The following is a 22,346-nucleotide window of genomic DNA, read 5'->3' on the forward strand; positions in this document are numbered from 1 at the left end:
GACTTCCATGAGTTTTTATGCACAATAATGTAAGAATATTTTAGATGAAGTATTAGATGAAATCATTAGCATTCAAATTATTATAACATGAATAATGAGTACCTTAATTATGATGAATGATCTCAATTGTTTGCTTGATTTGCAATGTTCCACCTTCTTGATTATTCTTCATGATTTGATATACTTGTCATGAAACTTTATCATTAAATCGCGAATTGTTCAAATACGATATTTTTTATGAGACGGAGAGAGTAATTCTTATCTTCATCAAAACTAAACTAAATAAAACATGTCTTCTTCACAAACGAAACCATATTTAACATTAAATTCGAGTTCACAAAAAGTCGAATCCATACAATACACATTAATCACCAAACAATGAATATGTGATTAATTAACATTTAAAATTAAAAGAAATATTATATATATAGCCTATGACACACTTGGGATCAAACTATTCTCTATTTGAAGAAATCTTTGGACTTTCTTTTTAAGACGAAACATTGGCATAAACGCGCATCCTTCTATTCGGAAAGGAAAACAACGACACATCCCATTCTTTTGTCCACATGAATCTTACCTCAATATGTCCAATAATAAATCATGCCGAAATTACCAAAAATAACAACAATAGTCCCATTCCATCACACCAATACTCATCACACCATAACAAGTAACAACACAAACTCAACATTTTATTGGCTTCTTCATGGGACCCATAATGACATATCACACCGCAATAGGCAACAATGATTAGTGCTTGCAGGACCAACCAACACGCGTCAATAGAACCAAACACCCACGTAGTTGCTCATACTGCACACGGCCCTAAAAAGCTTGGACTTTTCAACCTTCCGGAAACTTCTTCAAAACGAATGGCCAGAAATCAACGAACCAATTAGCGGCTTACATAACGCCACGTGTACGTTAAACCACGTGACATTCCTACGTGGCACACGCATTTCAGTGAAAATGATACGACCTATTTTAAACGAAGCAACAAACTCTCAACAAACACATTAGGTCAATTTGATTCTTCCGCAAAAATTTTCTGCAAACCGCCAGAAAGTAGTTTTGAATTTTACTGCAATTTTTGGTGGGAAAAGCGTCATGAATGGCGAGGAGTGTGAAGAAATGGAAAGAGTGAATGAGAAATTGGTTTACATGTGGGGCTATTTACCGGGAGCTTTGCCGCAAAGGACGCCGTTGTTGACACCGGTTCTCGTTAGGGCTCCGGCGGGTGGTTGTAACTGGAAAGATGTTGCTGGTGGTGGATGTGGTTTCGCCATGGCTATATCTGGTGCTTACCATTTTTTATTTACTCTATACCTCTTTTCAGTTAATTTGTTGATTTTGATTTTGTGGTTTTGTTGGGATTGAAAATGATTCACTATTGTTTATACTTTTTTCTTAATCAGAACAAGGAAAGCTTATAACATGGGGATCGACGGATGATCTTGGTCAAAGTTATGTAACTTCTGGAAAGCATGGGGTAATGCATAATCATATAGAATGATACTGTTTCTGTTGTTTCTTTGTTAGTTAACTAACATTTTGTAGTTTTTTTGTAAAGGAAATTCCAGAGCCTTTCCCTCTTCCGAATGAAGTTTCTATTGTAAAAGCTGCTTCTGCGTGGGCACATTGTGTTGCTGTAACAGGTAAGCTTTACGGATTTAAGAAATTTTACCTATATGGGTAAGATATTGTGTGTCTTTCTAGTTTTATAATATGATTGAATTTTGCTGTTTTGTTGTAGATTGTGGAGAAGTTTACACATGGGGATGGAAGGAATGTATTCCTTCTGGGAAGGTATTAGGGGAAACTTTGCCAGGGGTAAGTTCTGAAAAAGTTGCACAAGGAAAGCAGAGTTCATTCTTGACAGACCAAGGTATGTCTGACCTCTTTACAGTGGACATTTGTTTACAGATACTTGCCCCTCTTTCGAGGTGGTCTGAGATTAGCCAAGGTCTACAAAAAGGAGTTGGGAGAGCAGGGAACTGCTATACAAAGTTTGAAATCCCAACAAGAAAGAAGAAATGAGATTTTCCGCTTTATGACATCAAAGAAAGATACTTAGGGTTTATTTAACAAACTGATGTAGAGTGGTTTTGCAACAGTGGGATCTCGTTCAGAAGGCTTGAAGTCCGTTGGAGGAACTGCTTCCAGTGGAGAAGAAAGTACTAAGAGAAGGAAGGTATCTTCAGCAAAGCAAACAGCTGAAATCTCATCATCTGGTGATGATATTCTAACAGCAATGCCATGTCTTGTCACACTAAATCCTGGGATAAGGATAACAAGCGTTGCTGCCGGTGGGCGTCATACCCTAGTATTGTCAGGTATTGACTTCATCAACATAGTCTATCTAATTTAAAATTTTATCAATGGGGCCATCTTTTGGTTTAAGCAGTATTTTCGTGCTACAGAAGATCAGTCATAGCATGTGATTAACTGTATCTTTCTGAATTTTTCAGATATAGGACAGGTGTGGGGCTGGGGCTACGGAGGTGAAGGGCAGCTTGGTTTAGGTTCCAGAATACGTATGGTGTCCTCTCCACATCTTATTCCATGTATTGATTCCTCTTCGTATGGCAACGATATATCAACATCAGTGGCTCAAGGAAGCACGAGTTCAGAGGGACAGAATTTTAGGATTCCTGGAAGTTATATAAAGGGTATTGCCTGTGGAGGTCGACATAGTGCAGTAATCACAGGTACATGTGTGTCAGTCGTTTCAGTATCATAAACAAGTTTTTAGGAGGCATGCATTCGTTTCTTTGAGGGAACCATCAGTGAAAATATCCACGTGCTTAATTTATAAGCGATTCACCTGACTGGTATCAACATTTGTGATTAATGGTGTTTAAAAAGAGAAAATGCGTCTACTTTATATGTAGTTGTTTGATTCAATAAGAGGGAGAAACAATAACAAGTCTTTAAATTTATGAAAACATCAATAAATGGTGTGTATTTCTTGATGCTCGATTAAGAGCTGTATTGTTAAAATATAGATAATTAAGCAAATTCATAGTTGCTTATTGTATCCTAGAAATTTTCTAATCTAGTTTTGGTCATTTCAAAGTTCATATAAACTGATTTTCTAATATGTAATTGCTAAAATGACAGACGCTGGAGCTGTGCTTGCGTTTGGTTGGGGACTATATGGACAGGTGATTTAAGTGAACTGGGGATACTTTTGGAGCCTTTTCTCTACTTGCATTTCTTAGTTGGCAATGTAAATTATTTCAAGTTTTCTACATGTTCCCTCTCATTTTTTGGCTACCTAACTAAGGATATTGTTAACCGGCATTACACACGCATATCGCTCTTTTTTTAAAGCAAACTCCGGAAGTATTCATTGAAAATAAAATCCCCTGGTTCGTTTTTACCGGTGGTAGTTTGCTTGGATCCTAATTTTGGAGAGCATATTCTAGTGCAGAATTTATCTCAGGGAAGACAAGTAGTTCACCTTCTGGGGATCTCAATAAGATACAAAGATTAAAAGAAAATTTATCAGTTGGGCTCCATGTGTTTTCTTGATACGAGATGATGTATCAGCCCTTGCTCGTAGACCTTCTCATAAGTATCTCCTTATTGGTGTTATCTTTATTGCATGTCACCTACATCTTTTTACTTTTGCTTAACTAAGTTATACTTCAATCAGTTGCAATAAATTTGCATACAACAAGACTTATCGTTTCTTTTAACCATTCTTTAGGGTCAACATGTAGGTAAGTAGAATATGAGAGGCCAAAAGCTATGTAGATGTTGAAGATGAGGTTCACTCTAACAAGGGATTATCAGTTCCATTCTTTTACAATATTTATCTTTTTGATCTCTCTCTTGGTTGAAGTTGGCTTATGCTTGTTATACTAAAATAATGTTATCTTGTTTTGGAAAAGTGTGGGCAAGGAAGTACCGATGATGAACTAAGTCCGACCTGCGTGACTTCCTTGTTGGGTATTCGAATAGAAGTAGTGGCTGCTGGCCTGTGGCATACTGTCTGTACATCTGCTGATGGTGATGTATATGCATTTGGTGGCAACCAGTTTGGGCAGCTGGGAACTGGTTCTGATCAAGCCGAGGTACCCTCTAGACATCCTACAAATATAATATATGATATTAGTTTGAAATTATTAACTTGAATTATGGGGCAGACTCTACCAAGACTACTGGATTGTCCGAGCTTGGAAAATGTCAACGTAAAGACCGTATCTTGCGGGGCTCGTCATACTGCTCTAGTAACAGGTATGCCAGAACAAGCGTATGTCATTTTGGTTTCTGCACATGCAAAGCAATCTTTCCATAATTTAATCCACATCTAATGTTTATATAAAGGTTGCTATTTGAATTCATGTATGATTTCTTATTTAAATCTCTTTTATAAAATAGAGTCTAGACGGTATTCTCAATCAAGTACTGAGATCTTAGCACTTGACATCTTCCTTTTGTTCTTGTTTTTGTTTTGTTAGTTCTAAATGGCTTCCATCAAAAGAGACTTTTTTCCCCCTCAAGTTCAGTTAAATGTGGAGGTGAATATATTCTTTAATCTTGTGGAGTTGATATCAGACATCACTCTAAGAGGATCTATCTTAAAAAGGATAAAGGAGAGAGTAGTTAATAATGATGCAACTACTAACTATTAACTAACAGTGGAACATTACAGAACATATATAGGAAGATAAAAGGGGGCAATTATAAATAGAAGGGAAAAGAGAAGTTACGGGTGGAAAAGTAACAACCAAGTGAAAAAAGTTTTGTTTTGGGTGCTCTCTAAGGCACATTTACATTGTGAAAACGTTTCTTAAAGTCAACAATTGTGTGTATTTTTTTGAAAAAAATGAAAATGCCCAAGCTTTTTTTTCATTATTTAAAAAGATTACCATCTCTTACTTGTATTTCATTCTCTCCATCACAATTATTCATTTTAAGACTTTCACATCTTATCAGCAAGTTAAGATAAACACATTTTTTAAAATGATAACACAAAATGTTTTCTCAAACTTAACAAGATCTATGAAACCCAATAGAAGTGTGTAGAGTCCTACTCTAGTTATATTGAAGAGCAATGCTAATACAATTATCCTAGCCGTGTTTCTTTTAATTTCTTATTACTTTTTCTCTTAATACCAGTTGAATATATCAAAACTTCAAAAGTCAACAATGACATCCATGCTAGTTATTTGAATAATCTTTGGAAGGTTGGCTAAATAATATGTAGAATGTAATATATATCATAAACTAATCAATTTCATATCTTCTTGATTACATTGGAAATATAAAACACTGTTACTTGCATTATTTTTAATAAATTATTCTTTTGTTTTTGTTTCATCAAGATAATGGAAAAGTCTTCAGTTGGGGATGGAACAAGTATGGACAGGTGCGTTGCCATTTGTACCAGTCTCCACTTTATTACTTTACTTTTAAAATAGATATTATTGAAAGTTCTACCTTAGATATGCATTTGAGTGATAAGGCTTTAGTATAATGAATTAATGGCAACATATTCATGGTCCTGTATTTGACTGTTCTCTAAGTTGTAATTTCTGGTTGTGTCAGCTGGGCCTTGGGGACGTGATTGACCGCAACATTCCTTCTGAAGTAACCATAGAAGGCTGCGTAGCCAAAAACGTTGCATGTGGTTGGTGGCACACTCTTCTTTTGGCCGAGTCTCCCACTTGATGCCATGGCTTTCTCGAGACTTTGTACCCAATTTTGTTAGCTAGCTGTTCTTTTTATTATTGGTACAAAGGAGAAATCAGCAAGTTATATGTATATGTACATACAGTAGTGGGGAATGTATATGCTTGTATTCTTTGTGGTGCGAATTACCATGACTGGTTCTAGCTATTGACAACATAGATAGTAATTTATGGTTTGTGGAAAGGAGATTTTGAATCCTTTCCATCTATGTAACATTATATTTTATAGTGCATATGTAAGTTTATAGTTACTTAGATACCCTGTAAGTTGGTATACTGAATCCTTACATGAAGCCGTGTCTAGCACCTCTAGTTATTCTCTACCTATCCACCAATGTTGGTTTTGGGTAGAGTTACTCTTTTGTTGTGGCTCGTTCGAGCTTTTCTTGTGAGTATGACATCAATTACTTCGGCATCATAGTGCCTTGTACTCAAACATTGCCTTGATGCATTTTCTCTTTCCCTTCTTACCCTGAACTATCAGGGACACCTGTGTTCTTGAACCGATGGCCGATAATCATCTTTCTGCTAACTTAGCCTCCTCTGTCCCTCAGAACCAATAAATGACTATGGCTATTGGTGAGGTTTTATAGATTATATTTCCAAAATACAGAAGAAACAAATACCAAAATAACATCCCCTTGTATTAGAGGGAAGCAACCTCCTTGCAAATTAAAGCTAAAACTCTATGCTATGCCATGTTTTCTATTTTTTTATAATTTATTACTAATTTATAGGGTGTGTTTGGATTCACGGTGGACATAATTGATTTTGAGATAGTTGAGTTTGGTAGAATTGATTTCAACAAAATTTGAGTTTAGAAGAATTAATTTATGGTTGGATACATTGTTATCAATTAATGTTGTTCGGATAGTTTTAACAAAATTTATTTTTAACGGTATAATTACCAAAAGTGGTAATAAATTCTAATACAAATAAAAAAGAAATGAAGAAATTGATGAAATTAAAGAGGGTAAAGTAGAAAAATTTAAAAGTGTTATAAAAAATAATATATAATAAATGTAGAATTGATTCTACCAAACTCACAAGTTTGAAATTGTAGCTTCTACTAGAGTTGCTTTTGATGGAGGAGAATTGATTTTGGAAAGGTATCAAAATAAATAAATAAATAACCAATTTTCAAGTTGAAGTGGACTAGAAGTTCTTTCGGGACTTGTAGAAGCTAATTCAAATATGCACTGCGTCATAAGTGACTCTAACAACAAATCATATGACTCATTATCTATCTATGAATCACGGACTCCGACACAGATATTTCAACATCGATAATATGACACCGACATTGCTACTTATATGATAGTATTTGAACCTTAATTATCCATCTATTATTAAAAAAGTTAAACATATCTTAATCAAAATTATTGTCTTTAATTTATTGTCTTTAATTTTTTATTGATAGCATTGCTTTCATATGTTTAATCTCTTTTAAACATGTGAGATTTGTCTTTAAAATATATAAGACCATCTCCGATGGTGCAACTCATTTTTGAGTATTTTATGAGTCGCACCAGCCATATCATTTCAAATTAATTTATTTAATTTTTATTTTATTGATGTAATTCTAATGGGTCCCACAATTTTACCTCATAAATTAATTTGATTGGGTACCACAATTTTTTACTAGTTACATTGCAATGCAAGTGTACTATGACATGGCAAATTGTTTCAATATTTAATTATTATATTGATGTTCAACTGGAGAACTCAAAGGAAAATACTACCATTGGAAATGCTCTAAGGTGTGGTTTGAACAAAAAAAATTTCTTTTTTAACCACTCCTCTAAAGGGGCGGTAAAACGGGTCTGGACCGTTGGACATGTCCGTTTTGTCCTCACTTTTGTGCGGGGACGGCCAATGTTTTGGGCTCTCACTCTCTAGAGACGTATTAGACAATTTAGAGTGAGAGCCTACTCTAAATTGTTATGAATGTCAAATAAGTGTCAGAAACCGATTTAAAAAATATTGAAATAAAAAAAATAAATAATTTATTTGAAGACACTTGATCTAATTTTCTTAACATCAACACGTATCGTACGAGTATTATATAAATATCAGAAATCGATGCGCGTCAAATACCGGAACACGTCTCTGGCTAAAAGTGTTTTTTCTTTCTTAATAGTATAGGAGATATTGTATTGTATAGCATAAATGATTAACATTACAAATATTAGTCAAATGAACCACTAGAATTATTTTATCTTAAATACTTGCAATCACCTAAGTAATTCATACTTCAACAAATTTTGATTTCTTATCAAAACCCTTATTATTTTTAATGCATCGTTGTTTTAAAGCAACCAAAAATAAAATAAAATAAGTTCATACAACTATGAACCGTCACAAAAAAATACGGCGTTAGTTAATGAACTCAACTTGCGAAAACTAGAAATAAATAGTTAAATACCAAAGCTCGTATTCCAGTACACGAGATTGGAATTTCTTATTCTACTAGTCTTACCAAAAACAAGATGAATATGATAAACACGTTATAATTATTTTTGTACATTGTAATTCTAGCCTACTTCTGCATAATTTAATTTAATTTTTTCTTTTTGCTGAATATATATAGCCGTTATTTTATAATATGGGCCTTTTGTTCCTCGCAAAATGTCAAAGTCAATCATCCCACCCCAACTTTGAATATGCATCCTTTCTTTAATTAACAACAATTTTCCTACATGGAGTGTGAGCTAACATCTCGATAGAATCATTTTAGCTGGCCAGATATTATCTGCCATTAATATTTGAAGAACTTTCATCGAGTGAAAAGATAATTGAATATGTTTAGGGGGAAAACACATTTAGATTCACATGTTACCAGCTCAGCGTTTTTCTTCTTCTAAATCTTCGACTCTGTTGTTGTGTAAATGCTGAAAATATCAGTTGTCATACTTGTTGGTTGTATATCAAAAGATAAGAGAATTTTTTTCTTTACCTCCCTATGAGGCTGACCCCAGCAAAAATCCCTAAATACCCCTATTTCGAAAATGCATTTTTGAAATAATTATTTTTCAAATTTTTTTAGAATTCAGAAATGCATTTCCGAAATCTCATTTTTTGGGATTTCGGAAGTACACTTCCGAAAAAACGCAGAAGTTTTAAAGTATATAATTATTTTGAAATGGTGGTTTAAAATTAAGATCTTCAAAAATTTATACTATTTATTAGTTAATAAAGACAAATATATCGATTTTAATTATAGGGAACAACCATTTCAAATTTTGGACCGATCAAATAAAACATCTTATAAATGGAATAAGTACATTCCTTAGAATAAAAAAAGATATGTTAATAATTTTGGAAATTTGTTATATTGAATTAATAATGATACACAAAATTAGAATGAATTTATTATATTAGAATGACCCAAAAACTGCCATATTCAGTTCATTTTATTTCTATCAATTAATAATTTTTTTTCATTTTGATACTTTGTTTCTTTATTCTTTTGAATTTATCAACTATTACTTTTAGTATATTAAAAAAATTATAAATTTTGATTCCTCTAAATTATTTGTTACTATTTTAAATTTTTTTCTTGCAAAGTTTCACGTGGTGCACTTATGTATTTCAAATGATTTTTGTATGAAATTTCATCAATACAAATTTAAATTATTATTAGTTTAATAATTTTCCTATTTAATTTTTAAATTTTATTAATTTATTTATAAATTTGAGTTAAGTTTTAATTGTTAAAATTAAAATTTTGATTGTATTTTTTTATAAATTTTATTACTTTTAGATATTTTATAATTAAAGTAATAAATTTTAATTAAAGTTAAAATTATATTTTATAATTAACTATTAAACTATGTATATTTATAATTTAGCAATTTTATAATTAACGTGATAACTTTTTGATAATCTTAATAATTTAGTTAAATAGTTATAATTTTATAAATAATTTATTTAATAATTCAACTATTTACTTTTTAAATAGTTAATAATAGCTAAAAAATAAATTAATAAAGATTAAAGTTATAAATAATTAAATTAGTAAAATAATAATATTTTAAAGTTTTATCAATGATATATAAAATACTCACGATACTTGTATATTTAGTATATTAAAATATATATAAATTTTTTAATTAATTTATGTGTTCTAATGATTATTTAATGACATATCAATGATAAAATATATATTAAAAAAATAAATAAAGATTAAAAAATAAACAATTAAATTAAGAGAATAATAATATTTTAAAGTTTTATCAAAATGAAAAGAATTAATATTTGAAAAGAAAAGATTGAATAATTATTTTTACTAATTTAAAGTTTTATGTATAGAATTAAAGTACCAAAATGAAAATAATTAACATAAATATAATTGAATACAGCGGTTTATTTTTTTAAAGAACACTTAATCTAATTTTGGAAATTAATCAATTAATTTTATCAGGCAATTATATAATCAATTAATTTTAATCTAATCTTGGTAATTATATAATTTTAATTAATACAAATTAATTATATTATTAATACAATTGATTCAGCTTGATTTTTGTTTTCTGTATCAGACAATATTTCGGAAGTGTACTTCCGAAATATTCCAGGGGGTGAATTCGGAAGTGCATCTCCGAATTCCCCTTTTTTATTGGAAAAAAAGTTGTTTTCGGAAATGCATCTCCGAAAACATATTTTTTTCATAAAAATAAAGTGTTTTCGGAGATGCACTTCCGAAATCAATCTTTTTCCAAAAAAAAAAGTGATTTCAGAAATGTATTTCCGAAATATAGGGGCATTTTGGGATTTTCGCCGGAGGTGACCAAGAAGATTGAGAGGTTGATAAAGAAATTTCCAAGATAAAATGTATGATGTTTTGAATATGATCAATTTTTATTAAAGAATGTTCATTTATCATTAATATAGTTTATTGAAATGTACTTAGATTTTACCTAAAGATAAATTTAAATACATGTTTAAAGATAATTAATTTAAATTCATAAAATTTATTTAAAACATCAATAAATTTAAGTATTTATTGATGTATTTGCTGATAAGTATTTGCAGTATTTGCAGTTGCTGATAATATGGTTGCTATGGACAATACAATGAGAAAGTTCAATGAGTTGAAATATGTTGATAGGTATGAAAAGATCCATGTTCAATTAGATGTTATGGACTTGGACATGAGATTGATAATGGATGAAAAATCTGTAATCATTACTGGAGAACAATACAAAATATGAAAGATCTCTCTTTGAAGTTTGAGAAAGGTTCAACAGGTTGTCTTTGAACTTCACATTGCCAAATGACAACGACAAGAAACTCATTTTTTTCCTTTTCTGCATTCACGGGTCCTCAAAACCAGCAATCACCCCATCATATTGTATACTATATAATTGTTGCCCTCACGCCAAACTTTTGAAGTCAAAGTCTACCAAGAGAGAAGCTTACCCCGTTATTGCGCATTGAACAAAACACGTCAATGGTTATCCTGCAATTTTCTTTTTTTTTTTTTGGTTTTATAGTAGTAATACATAAAAAGAAGAAGATATGCAACTTTTTTCAACAAAGCTATATAGTCAAACTAGCTTTACGCGTGAGAAAAAGGTAACCAATTGAAGATATACATTTTAATTTGTGTTTGATTAATGAGTTATGCCATGTTGACACTGGTTTAATACACCGTATGCATTTACACTATATGTGTGCAATTGATTTAGCTTAGGATGAATTTTAAAATGAGATAAGAAATTATTTAAAAAATGATAGAGTATATATTCATGATATGAAAATTCTAAATTGTGTAAATGTGAAATTGAGTTTCAGAGGAGCATTTGATTAATAGTTTTATTAAATTAATTAACTTGTTAATTGAGTCTATGTGTGAAATTGAGTGTGAAAATTTTAATGTTGGAATATACAATTACACAATTGATTGATGAAGTATGAAGTATGCGGAGAAAGAGATAGTGAGAGACAAGAGAATTATAGAGAGATAACTGAGAGTGAGAATAATTATTTACATTTATTTATAAGGATGCCCTCGAGACATTTATACAAATGTTACAATATAATTGGGACCTAAATCACATCAACAAAATACAAGAAAAAGCCAAAACTCGGGGTTGTAACCGGTGAACGCAAATGGTTAACTAGTTATAGCTGACAAAACTAAAATATATACAATAAGGTGTAACCGGTTAACGCGTTTGATTAATTGGTTAACACAACACCAAAACTGCTTTTTTTCTTTCCAAAAGTGCTTTTCATCCAACTGTAATCGGTTACACCCCCCGTATTAACCAGTTATAGCACTTGAATTACCATGTTTTCTCTTAACACACCGCCTTAATTCAAGTGTTTCAAGTCTTTCATGATCATGATAATCTTGAACCTCTTGAACACATCATTTGTGATTTCCTTAATCAACAAATCAACGACTTAGTCTTCACTTCTACAATATCCCAATCATAACTTGCCTTTACTGACCAACTCCCTCAAGTAGTGAATCTTCATCTTAACGTGCAATTGGGGTTTTAGCAAGATTAATAGCCGAAACATTATCAACCAAGAGTGTGACAGTCTCACACTCATTGTTGCCCAACTCTTTCAATAGATTCATTAGCCACACGACTTGGCATGTACATAACGAAACGACAATATACTCGACCTCACAAGACAAGAGTACAACTACTGACTCTTTCTTCGAACATCATGAGATTGGTGTTCCACGAAACATAAAGATGTATCCAATTGTAGGCTTTCAATCAACTTTATCTCCGCACCAATTGGAGTTGGTAAAACCAAGCAAATTACATTTTCTGCCCGTACTTGCTGCGGGAAAGAGAATTTCACAGACAATAGATCCTTTGATGTATCTTAGGATTCTTTTGAGTACTACCAAGTGAGACACCTCCGGTCTCTCCATGAATCTACTTGCAATATCAACACTAAACGCCAAATCTGGCCGCATATTGCATAAGTAACATAATGATCCTATCAACTTCTATGTTGAGTTAGGTCTACGTTATACTCCTCTTCATTCTTAGATATCTGCAACCATGGTTCAACTGATCTATTGGTAGCATTACAATGCTCCATATAGCACTTATTCACTATCTCAAGAGCATATCTCCTTTGGTGCATAACTTGTCCCCTTTGAACTTGTGGAACTCTATACCAATGAAGTATGTCATAATACCAAGGTCGCTCATCTCTAACTTTTTCATAAGCTCACTCTTGAACTTAAAAATACTATTCTCGTTGCTGCCTATGATCAACAAATCGTCTATGTATAGACAAAGAATGACCACACCTTCACTTGTATCCATCTTCACATAAACTCCTTGCTCAGACACATATTTCTTGAAGCCAACCTCAGCTAAGAAACCATATATCCTTTTGTTTCAAGCTCTAGGAGCTTGATTCAACCCGTATAACATTTAACTTGTAGAATCTTCCTTCTTGGTTTTCCACAACAAAAGTATGGGTTGTTCTACATACACTTCTTCTTCAAGCGGACCATTCAAAAATGTGAACTTCAATTCCATTTGATAGATAGAGCAATTGTTGCTATTCATAATACCAACAATTAGCCTCATGGTTTCTATCCTAAAAACTGGTGCAAATACCTAATCAAAGTCTATACCTTTTCTTTGCAAAAATATCTTTGCAACTAATCGTACCTTATGCTTGATTATTTCACCTTTAGGATTTGCCTTTATCTTTTAGATCCATCTTACACCAATCATCTTCTTTCCTTTTAGTAGATCAACCAACTCTAAAATGCTATTTTCTCAATCGATTTCAGCTCCTCCATCATAGCACAAATCCCCTTTAGATCACTTAAGACCTTTTCCATCTTAACGGGTTCGGATTCAGACATAAGTGAGGACAAAATCACCATCATCATTGATTTCGTTATCACGAAAATATCTCACAATCATGGAGTCTTCAAGGTAAACCTCTTTGTCTAGTTGGTCGTCTCATATTTTCATCAGTTCTGGCTTCAACACGCTTCGTTTGTGCACTTCCTGTTTCTTTAGAATCTGGAAAGTCGAAGCCGTAACCTGTTAACGCCTGCATGTAACTATTTAATGACTATTCGTAACCAGTTACAAGTTGTTCCACCTGCTTCAGTTCATCGACCAAAATGTCACTGCTGATTACAATCCTCCTATTTTTAACATCAAACAGCTTGTAACTTCAAGTAGGGTGATACCCTATAAGTATCAACATATCCCATTGTCATCCAACTTCTTTCTAAGTTGGCCCAGAATATGTCGATATGCCACAGAATCAAAAACTCTCAAATGGTTTATATTCTATTTGAATCCAGACCATGCCTCTTCCAATGTTATCTTCTCAAGCTTCCTTGTAGGACACCTATTCAACAAATAGTCAGCTACGGATATCGCTTCTCCCCATAACTCTTTCGTTAAGTTCTTCCCCTTTAATATGTTTCTCACCATGTTTATAATCAATTGATTCTTTCTTTTGGCAACACTGTTTTTTTGCAGTGTATAGGGTGGTACCACCTCATGCATTATCCCCTCTTCATCATAAAATATCCCAAAGTCATTTGAAACATATTTGCCCCCACCATCCAATTTGAAAACTTTGAGCTTGTGACTACTTTGCCGCTCAACCATGGACTTGAACTTCTTAAACTCTTTGAATACCCGACCCTTTCTCTTGATTAGGTATTTCCATATCTTTCTACTATAATCATTGATAAAAGTGACAAAGTGCCTATTAACACCATACAAATTAACTTGCATCTGCCCACACACATCGAAATACACCACCATAAGGTGATGCTTGATTCTACAACCTGCATCCTTGATGAATTTACCCTTGTGTTTCTTCGCTTGCACACACTTTTCAGAAATTTTAGGTGTTATGTTGATTAATGACAACCTGGTTACTATTTTGTTCCTTTGCAATGTGTTGAGATCTCAAAAATTCAGATGTCCAAGACGATAGTGCCACAACCACTCTTCTCGACTTTTCGATGTAGCAAGAAACCTGTGCTCCATTACCTTCAACTCAATCTTGAAAGTTCTATTAGCAGTCATAGGAGCTTTAAGGACAAACTGTGGGTGGAACGATTCTGGATCGACAATCGTCTATCTTGAACCATTACCAAAAGGATAGGATTTGCGTTAAACCGTATCAAAAAAAGAATTCAAATGATGAGAAAACTAATCAATATATTTTCAAATATAATGTTTGAATAAAATCACTCATGATAATCGATTTCCAATAAAATATTAATCAAAAACTTGACTTAAGCAATTTGTCGAACACTTGGTGTGCAATCAGTTCTGATCAAATGCTTATTTGGTTTTGTTGATTTAAAATCCAATTGAAATATTATAGATCGCAATCAACTCAATAAAAAACAGTATGAAATATTATTGACTAAGAGATTATCTCAATATATTGATTGCACAATCAATAGATTCACAATTTGCAATTAAAGTAATAGAGAGGAGAGAGAGAGAGAGAGAGAGAGAGAGAGAGAGAGAGAGAGAGAGAGAGAGAGAGAGAGAGAGAGAGAGAGAGAGAGGGATTTGTTTAGGAAGTTCCTCAATCGGCCTCGCTATGGGTACGTCAGCCCCAAATTCCAAATGGAATTGAGATAATCAATTAACCTTTGCAAATGTATGAATACAAGAGAGAAATAGAAATCCCACCCTATGTTTGATGTTGATCCTATCTTCTTCTTTTCCCTTGATCTTAAGAAATATCATGTAACCCAATACTTACAATTTGATCCTCCAGTTATCGCTACTCCTTCGACGAAACCCTTTTGTTAGAAGCTTTCACTCGGCTGAATCCAAATTGCAAACTATTATGACCCAAGATTATTAATAAATCCTCTAGTTACCGTTATTCCTTTGAAAAAATGTATTTCTTTGATGCTTTCACTTGACTGAATCTTTATTGTGAAATCTTGTGCAAAACCCCCAAATAAATCCTTGATCGTAGACGAAAACCCCAGTTGGATTTATCTTGAAACCCCAAAAGAATTTCTAATCCGATTGATTACAACCAACCTAATTGGACTTTATCACATTATCTCTAGATCACACAACAAAAATGATTATGTGTAGTTGTTGTATGAATGCAATAAGAGAGGATAAAGATGATAAAAATATCTTTGTACATTTTTCGCTTCAATTATTTTTGAAATTGTGCATGAATACCTTTATATATGTTTGTGTGTGTAAAAGATGTAACAAAAAAACGGATTTGCAAAATTACAGTTTTGAACATTTTAAGTCATAGGGAGTCGACTCATTCGAAATGGGAGTCAACTCATAGGAGTTGGAGAGTTGACCCATGTAGCCTAGGAGTTGACTCCAATATGACAACGAGTTTTGGACAAAAAATCTACAAAAGGAGTCGACCCACAACTCGAGGGATTCGAACCATTTGTTTTGTGTGTCGACTCATAGTGCCTATGTATCGACCCATCAGAGGCATGGGATTTTGTTCAAAAAATATTTTAGTAGGAAACTGCTCGAGGGAGTCAACCCATTCATGTAGTGTATCGACCCATAACACATGTGTATCGACTCATAAGTGGCAGAGATTTTGATTTCAATTTTTCTTCAGAAGGAGTCAACTCATAACATGGATGTGTCGAATCCTAACATAGTTTTTCATTCAAAATCATATTTTTGACTTTTCCAAATGCTTTTGACTTGTTCTATAAGTGTCCTAAGATGAAAATACCTACATAAAGATAGAGATAAAATGTCCAATGCACAAATACTAAATACTACCTAGTTTTGACATCATTCAAAATATTTAAGAGAATCGTGCACTCACATGCTCCCCCTTTTTGATGATGGAAAAGCGTACGACATATTTGTAGTATTTAATCATATCTCTCCCTGAATATGTGCATCTCCCCTATAATATTTGCAAACTAGACTTTTTTCTTTGTTCTTGCATAGCTTCCCCTATTTGAAAATATCAAAAAGAGAAAACGTCACAAAACGTAAGAAACATCAAGTAAAAAACACAACCACATGTATACCTTTCAAAGACGTTGCAAAGAAAAATGGATCAATGATAACAACATTCATATAAAATGACTTTAAAGTGAAAATTTATAAACATGAATAAACAACAATGCATTCAAAATCAAAAGTAGTTAATTACAAACACACTACAAGATTGTTGAATGAGAATTACAACAAAACAAACATGAAAATGTTTTTTTTCATGCAAGAGAGATAAATAACATGCCCAAGCATAATATCATCAGAATTAATTGAAATGTGTAGAATTTATATCCTAGAATACATATGATGATGAAATACAAATGATTAAAACATGACGTCACTATAAGCATATAGATTGAAAACACTCATAGGTTAACAACAATTTTTTTGGAAATGAATAGTTATGGGATTGCATCATACATCAAACATATCACACAATTTTCGGAACATAAACACGTAATCAATTTACAAGAGACATATATAAGCAACGCAAGAAATAAAAATTTACGAACAAAGAGATAATTAAAATGATTTCAAGAATCCTCGTGCCTTGAAAACATTTCTCAAAGATTTTTAGTGTCTGTAATTTGCATTGTATTTCCAGAAGTACCCTTGTGCCTATACAGGACATTGGTCAAACCAATCAAGCTTTCACACTTCCTCTCTTTTACAACTCTGAAGTTTCAAGTCTTGACATCACTATCTTCAATTTTAGCTTCATACAAGAATCTTGAATCTTCTAGTTTGATGAGACTTGAGATATCTTCGAGTCGATTACCATCATCAAAGAGTTAAGAGGAAGAACCACATGCGAACTTTGAAACATAAGAATTCAAAGAAATGAAAATGCTATTTATTTTTATTAGTTAGTTTTATTTTTTTAGTTTTTAATATAGAATTTTGTCGGTGTTTGGATTCAGGTTTGAGTTTTCCCCAATTATAAAATATGGAGATGAGTCGGATAATGGGGATACTAGTACCCACCCTGAATCCGCCCAGTTTATTTCATTATATATATATATATATATATATATATATATATATATATATATATATATATATATATATATTATTTATATTCGATAATCTATATTATTAAATATGTGAATAATATTTTGATAATATGATTTTGTACTTATTATTTAAAATATTTGAAATATATGTATGAAATTTTTTGAGATTGTTTTATTTTATTAGTTATAATATAATTTGATTTTGGAAAAAATAAATATTTTTATTAAAAAAATTGATTTTACTAAATAGATGGTGGCGGGGATACCCGAATCCGTTTGGGACGGGTTTGGGTTTTAATTTTCCATCCCTGTTTGGGTTTGAGGCGGGAAACGGAGATTGTTTGGGAATTCGAATTTGAGTTTGAAGGAGGTAAAAACCGTCTCCGACCCACTCCGTTACCATGCCCGAATGAAACAGAGAGGCATATTTACTAGTATCTTTTTCGATCATTAACCCTAATTCTCATTTTATAAATCTATCAAAAATAAATAATTTTTTCTATATTAGTTAATAGAACTTGAATGAGACACAGAAGTATCCTCATTATAATATATGTAATATACTGAATAGGTCCCTCACTTTTCAACACTCTCTTTTCAATACTCTCTCAAACACCCACTATCTTATTGGTTGAAACATGTGTGGGTCCCTCACTTTGAAAATAGGTCCCACATAAAGTGGTAGGACCCACACATGTTTTAACCAATAAGAAAGTGAGTGTTTGAGAGAGTGTTGAAAAGAGAGTGTTCTTAGCATTTCTCTTGTTAATAATAATAAGAAGATAAACTATAACTTTTTAGTTTGGATGATAAGATATGGATAAAAAGATTTAAATAATAAAATTACAATACATTGAAAAAAAATTGAATAAGAGAATTTGCAAAAAATTATTTAAAAATTAAAAAATAAAAATCAATTTACACATTTCTAATGTATTTCTCTCTTTTCATCTTCTTTCTCATCTATTTTTCTCTTTTTAACATTTTCTAATTGCCAAACAGACCCTTAAAACCTAACATTCTCTCTAAATAAACAATAAGATTCTAATTGCCAAACAGATCCTTAGAACAATGTTTTAAAAACCGGAACGATTGGACTGGGAATCGGCCAGGTTCACTTGTTCGATCGCCCACGTCTTTGAACTGGATGGAACCGATGTGAACCAAGAAAACCAGTGGTTCAACTACTTTTTTTTTACTCAAAACGACGTCGTTTTAAGGTTTTTAAATTTTAAAAAAAGTTAAAAATGAAAATCGTTTTGTTAACTAGTTTCACATAGCCACACACCAATTTTCAGGAACAAAAGAAGAGAAGTGAAATACGAACAACAACAACCTTGCGCCGCCGTTCCATTTGCATACCAACGTCGACCGTTTCCTTTCCCGACACCGCGCCTCCATCTTAAATCCCGCTGCACCTATGTCTATTCATTTTTTATTCTGATATGTGTTAAAAATTAGGGTTAGTTCAAGTTAAAATTGAGATTATTAATTTTGTTGTTGTTGTTCCTAGTGACTTATTTTAGATTTTTATTGAAATTGTTGAAATACAACCTATGCTGGTGTATTTTTTAACGAAGTACAGTAGAGAGTGAGTGATGAAATTGAACTTCGGAAAATAAGTAATATGACTTCACTTCTCATAGGCGGCGTAGTTTTTGAGTAAACTAGTATTTTGAGGTTATGATTGAGCTGAAACTTGTTAATGATATCCGAATCCGGTGTAGTCTTATTTTATATCAAGTAATTAGAAACTTATCGTAAATAATAATTATACATTCATTCTTTAATTTCGAGTTAGCAACTAGACTTAGAAATGAATAACTTTTAGTATCTTTATTGTATTGCAAATACTGGTTAATCTTCTAGAATTTAGATATGTTAATAACCTTTTTATGCTCTTTTTTTTACTTCATCAGATGAGATAGGAGGATGAAAAATTAATAGATTCCACTAGCAGCACAACAATTATGTTATACCTGGGAATAAATATGGATGAATTCTATAGACATAATTTCCTTTAAACATGATTGATTTATTAGAAGTTGTCTATGTATTCCAACAGTTTCATAGTTTATTTCAATTCTGATTCATCTTGTATTAAGTTTTTGTTGCAGCCTGATGACTTTGGGAGTATACTGAAATGCTATAGTATTTTTAAGATCCATTAACAAGCTATACTTTATTTTTATATGAAACCGTATTTTGATGCACTTGGCAATTTTGAACAGTTTTTCAGAAATATGGCATCATCTAAAACACCACCATCACAACCACGGGATAGGATTCAGTAACGTTACTGTGTAGGTAACTTTGTGACTTTAGGCAAAAATGAAGAGAAATGAAGAATTAAAATATATTATATCTTGAGAGAGAAAAAATTGTTTAGAGAGATAGTCACAAAGTCACAAAGTCACCACATCACCAAAGTCACCCAAACCCTCTCCCACAACCACCATCACAAAAAGCATCTTCAGCTCAAATTTTAGTGCAAAATAATGTTAGAGGAACGACTGATATAGCTTGGGCACATTGTACTAGAAGTCATGATGGAAAATCTCTTGTTTGTATGTACTGTCACAAATGTTTTGGTGGAGGTGAAATTCATAAGGTAAAGCAACACTTGGCTGAAATAGTAGGAAATGTTGAAATTTTTAAGAAACAACATTGGGAAGTCATTTATTGTGGAGGGAGGTGAGAAAATGTTGTTTCATCTGAAATGTTGTTTCATCTAAAAATGAATTTTAGCAGACATTTTCTTACTCAATGAGCGGATCAAGAAAAAAAAAGCTTCAGATGTGGCTGAAAGTGAGTCATTTACTGTGGAGGGAGATGAATTGCTAATTGGTGCATCTAAAAAGAATGACGCTCGCATTGGTACTTATTTTTTTTACCAAGAACAACTTCAGGTTTTCAGCCTACTTTAAAAAGTGTAATGCAAAGTAAAGAAGTGGTAGAAAAGTGTGATCTTGTTATTGCCAAGTGGTTTATCTATGCATATATTCCTTTCAATGCTGCAAATTCACCGTATTTTCAACCTGCAGTTGGTTGTGAATGAAATTGAAATGTGTTTGAACACATTCATTCAAAAAAGAGAAATATGTTGGTGCATCAAAAGCTTAATGATCTCGTTTATGTTCGTTACAATTTATGGCTACAAAATAGGTATTGCACTTATTATGCTTTATATGCTATTGTTTCGATGCTTGATAAACAAAGCTATTTTGTTTTTATCTCGATGACATGAGAACATTGGTTCAATAGTTAAGAAATATGATATTGTTTGATTTGTTTGGTTTATAAACAAGACTATTTTGTTTTTGTTTTGATGACATGAGAATAATGATTCCTTAGTTAAGATTATATGATATTGTTTGGTTTAATAAGAAAATTATATAGTTATAGTTAAGAATATATGATATTTCTTGGTTTGTTAAGAATGTATATTATTGTTTGATTTGTTAAGTTTGTTTGGTTCTATGTTTGACACTATCATTAATGATTTATAGAACCAAGAACAAACAAAATTATGATCCTATCAATTTTGAAACACTTGATAATCATACTAATTGGGTATAAGAGGATTCACCACCATTCTTGACCATTGAGGAGGTGGAAGCACTACGCAAAGATCTTGCAATTCAACCTATTTCAAATGATATTGGTATGGTATTAGTTATTGTGATTACAATTATGTTATTTTAATTTATTATAAGTCAATGGCTAAACTCTTTAAATTAACGTTGTTATAGATGAATTACTTTTGGATGAGGTTGATGTTGAGGGAGATGCACAATTTACTTCCGGAGAGAACAACCAAAGTAATGGTATAATTGATGGAGAAGATATTGCAAATGTGATTGATTTTACAGCAGATGGTTTTAATATTGAAGGAGATCCCAACATTGAAATAATTTTACCTCCTTAGAACTAAATTTAATAGATATTGGAGTATTTTTGTTTTAAAGTACTTCATTAAATTATGTTGCAATTAGACTTTGTAATTTGTACTATTTTATTATGGGTGATACTTATGTTTAAATTTGAATTTAACTTATAAACTATTGAATTTATGATATTTTCTAAAAATTTAAGTGTTATTTATATTTTTTTTTAGAGATTGAGTGATATTGGTTATATATATATATATATATATATATATATATATATATATATATATATATATATATATATATATATATATATATATATATATATAGTTTTGTTATAATAACTGGTCTATTAAATCGAGTTATCTGATTTAATTCAATTTGACCATGTGGTTCAACTAATAACCCAATTGTACGACCGATGAATCAGTGACTCAATACTTTTACCGGTTTGATGACCGATCCGATTTTTAAAATATTGTTAGAAAAACAAAATAAATTCCCCTAAAGCAAAATCTTAAAATAAGATATTTTTTACCTTTGTCAAACAACTTCACGTAAGCCGCCAATAAAGTAATTGCTAGTCTTCACATTGTACAATTGACCATAACAGATGCTACAACAGTATACCGATTGCAACAAAAAAAACATCGAGTTATATGTTTATCATAAAAATGTTGAACGATTGAAACATGTACGACAATACTATTATTTTACTACAACTTGTTTTTGTTCACTATTATTATAACACTA

General features: G+C 31.8%; 1 protein-coding gene across 3 annotated transcripts; it reads left to right on the forward strand.

The window, feature by feature from the left end:
- Positions 1-983: 983 nt before the first annotated feature.
- LOC131661902 (ultraviolet-B receptor UVR8-like) lies at positions 984-5,957 on the forward strand. Of its 3 annotated transcripts, none has more exons than XM_058931558.1 (12): positions 984-1,300; positions 1,419-1,492; positions 1,574-1,658; positions 1,757-1,888; positions 2,118-2,336; positions 2,472-2,711; positions 3,124-3,167; positions 3,900-4,082; positions 4,155-4,245; positions 4,470-4,529; positions 5,337-5,380; positions 5,560-5,957. In XM_058931558.1, exons 1-12 carry the CDS (start codon positions 1,111-1,113, stop codon positions 5,680-5,682), a joined length of 1,485 nt encoding a protein of 494 aa, XP_058787541.1. In that variant the 5' UTR covers positions 984-1,110; the 3' UTR covers positions 5,683-5,957. The 3 variants fall into 3 exon arrangements, with proteins under 3 accessions (XP_058787541.1, XP_058787542.1, XP_058787543.1); XM_058931560.1 differs by having other exon boundaries at positions 1,283-1,300; positions 1,561-1,658; XM_058931559.1 differs by lacking the exon at positions 4,470-4,529 and having other exon boundaries at positions 986-1,300.
- The last annotated feature ends 16,389 nt before the right edge of the window (positions 5,958-22,346 follow it).

The sequence above is a fragment of the Vicia villosa genome, linkage group LG3 (assembly GCF_029867415.1).
Source record: "Vicia villosa cultivar HV-30 ecotype Madison, WI linkage group LG3, Vvil1.0, whole genome shotgun sequence".
NCBI lineage: Eukaryota > Viridiplantae > Streptophyta > Magnoliopsida > Fabales > Fabaceae > Vicia > Vicia villosa.

What these genes read in the sequence shown, in the direction of transcription:
- LOC131661902 (XM_058931558.1), top strand. Translation starts at nt 1,111, where the DNA reads ATGAATGGCGAGGAGTGTGAAGAAATGGAAAGAGTGAATGAGAAATTG. An exon ending in TTCATTCTTGACAGACCAAG is followed by an intron (nt 1,889 to 2,117) that starts GTATGTCTGACC and finishes GTTTTGCAACAG; the next exon opens with TGGGATCTCGTTCAGAAGGC. An exon ending in TCATACCCTAGTATTGTCAG is followed by an intron (nt 2,337 to 2,471) that starts GTATTGACTTCA and finishes TGAATTTTTCAG; the next exon opens with ATATAGGACAGGTGTGGGGC.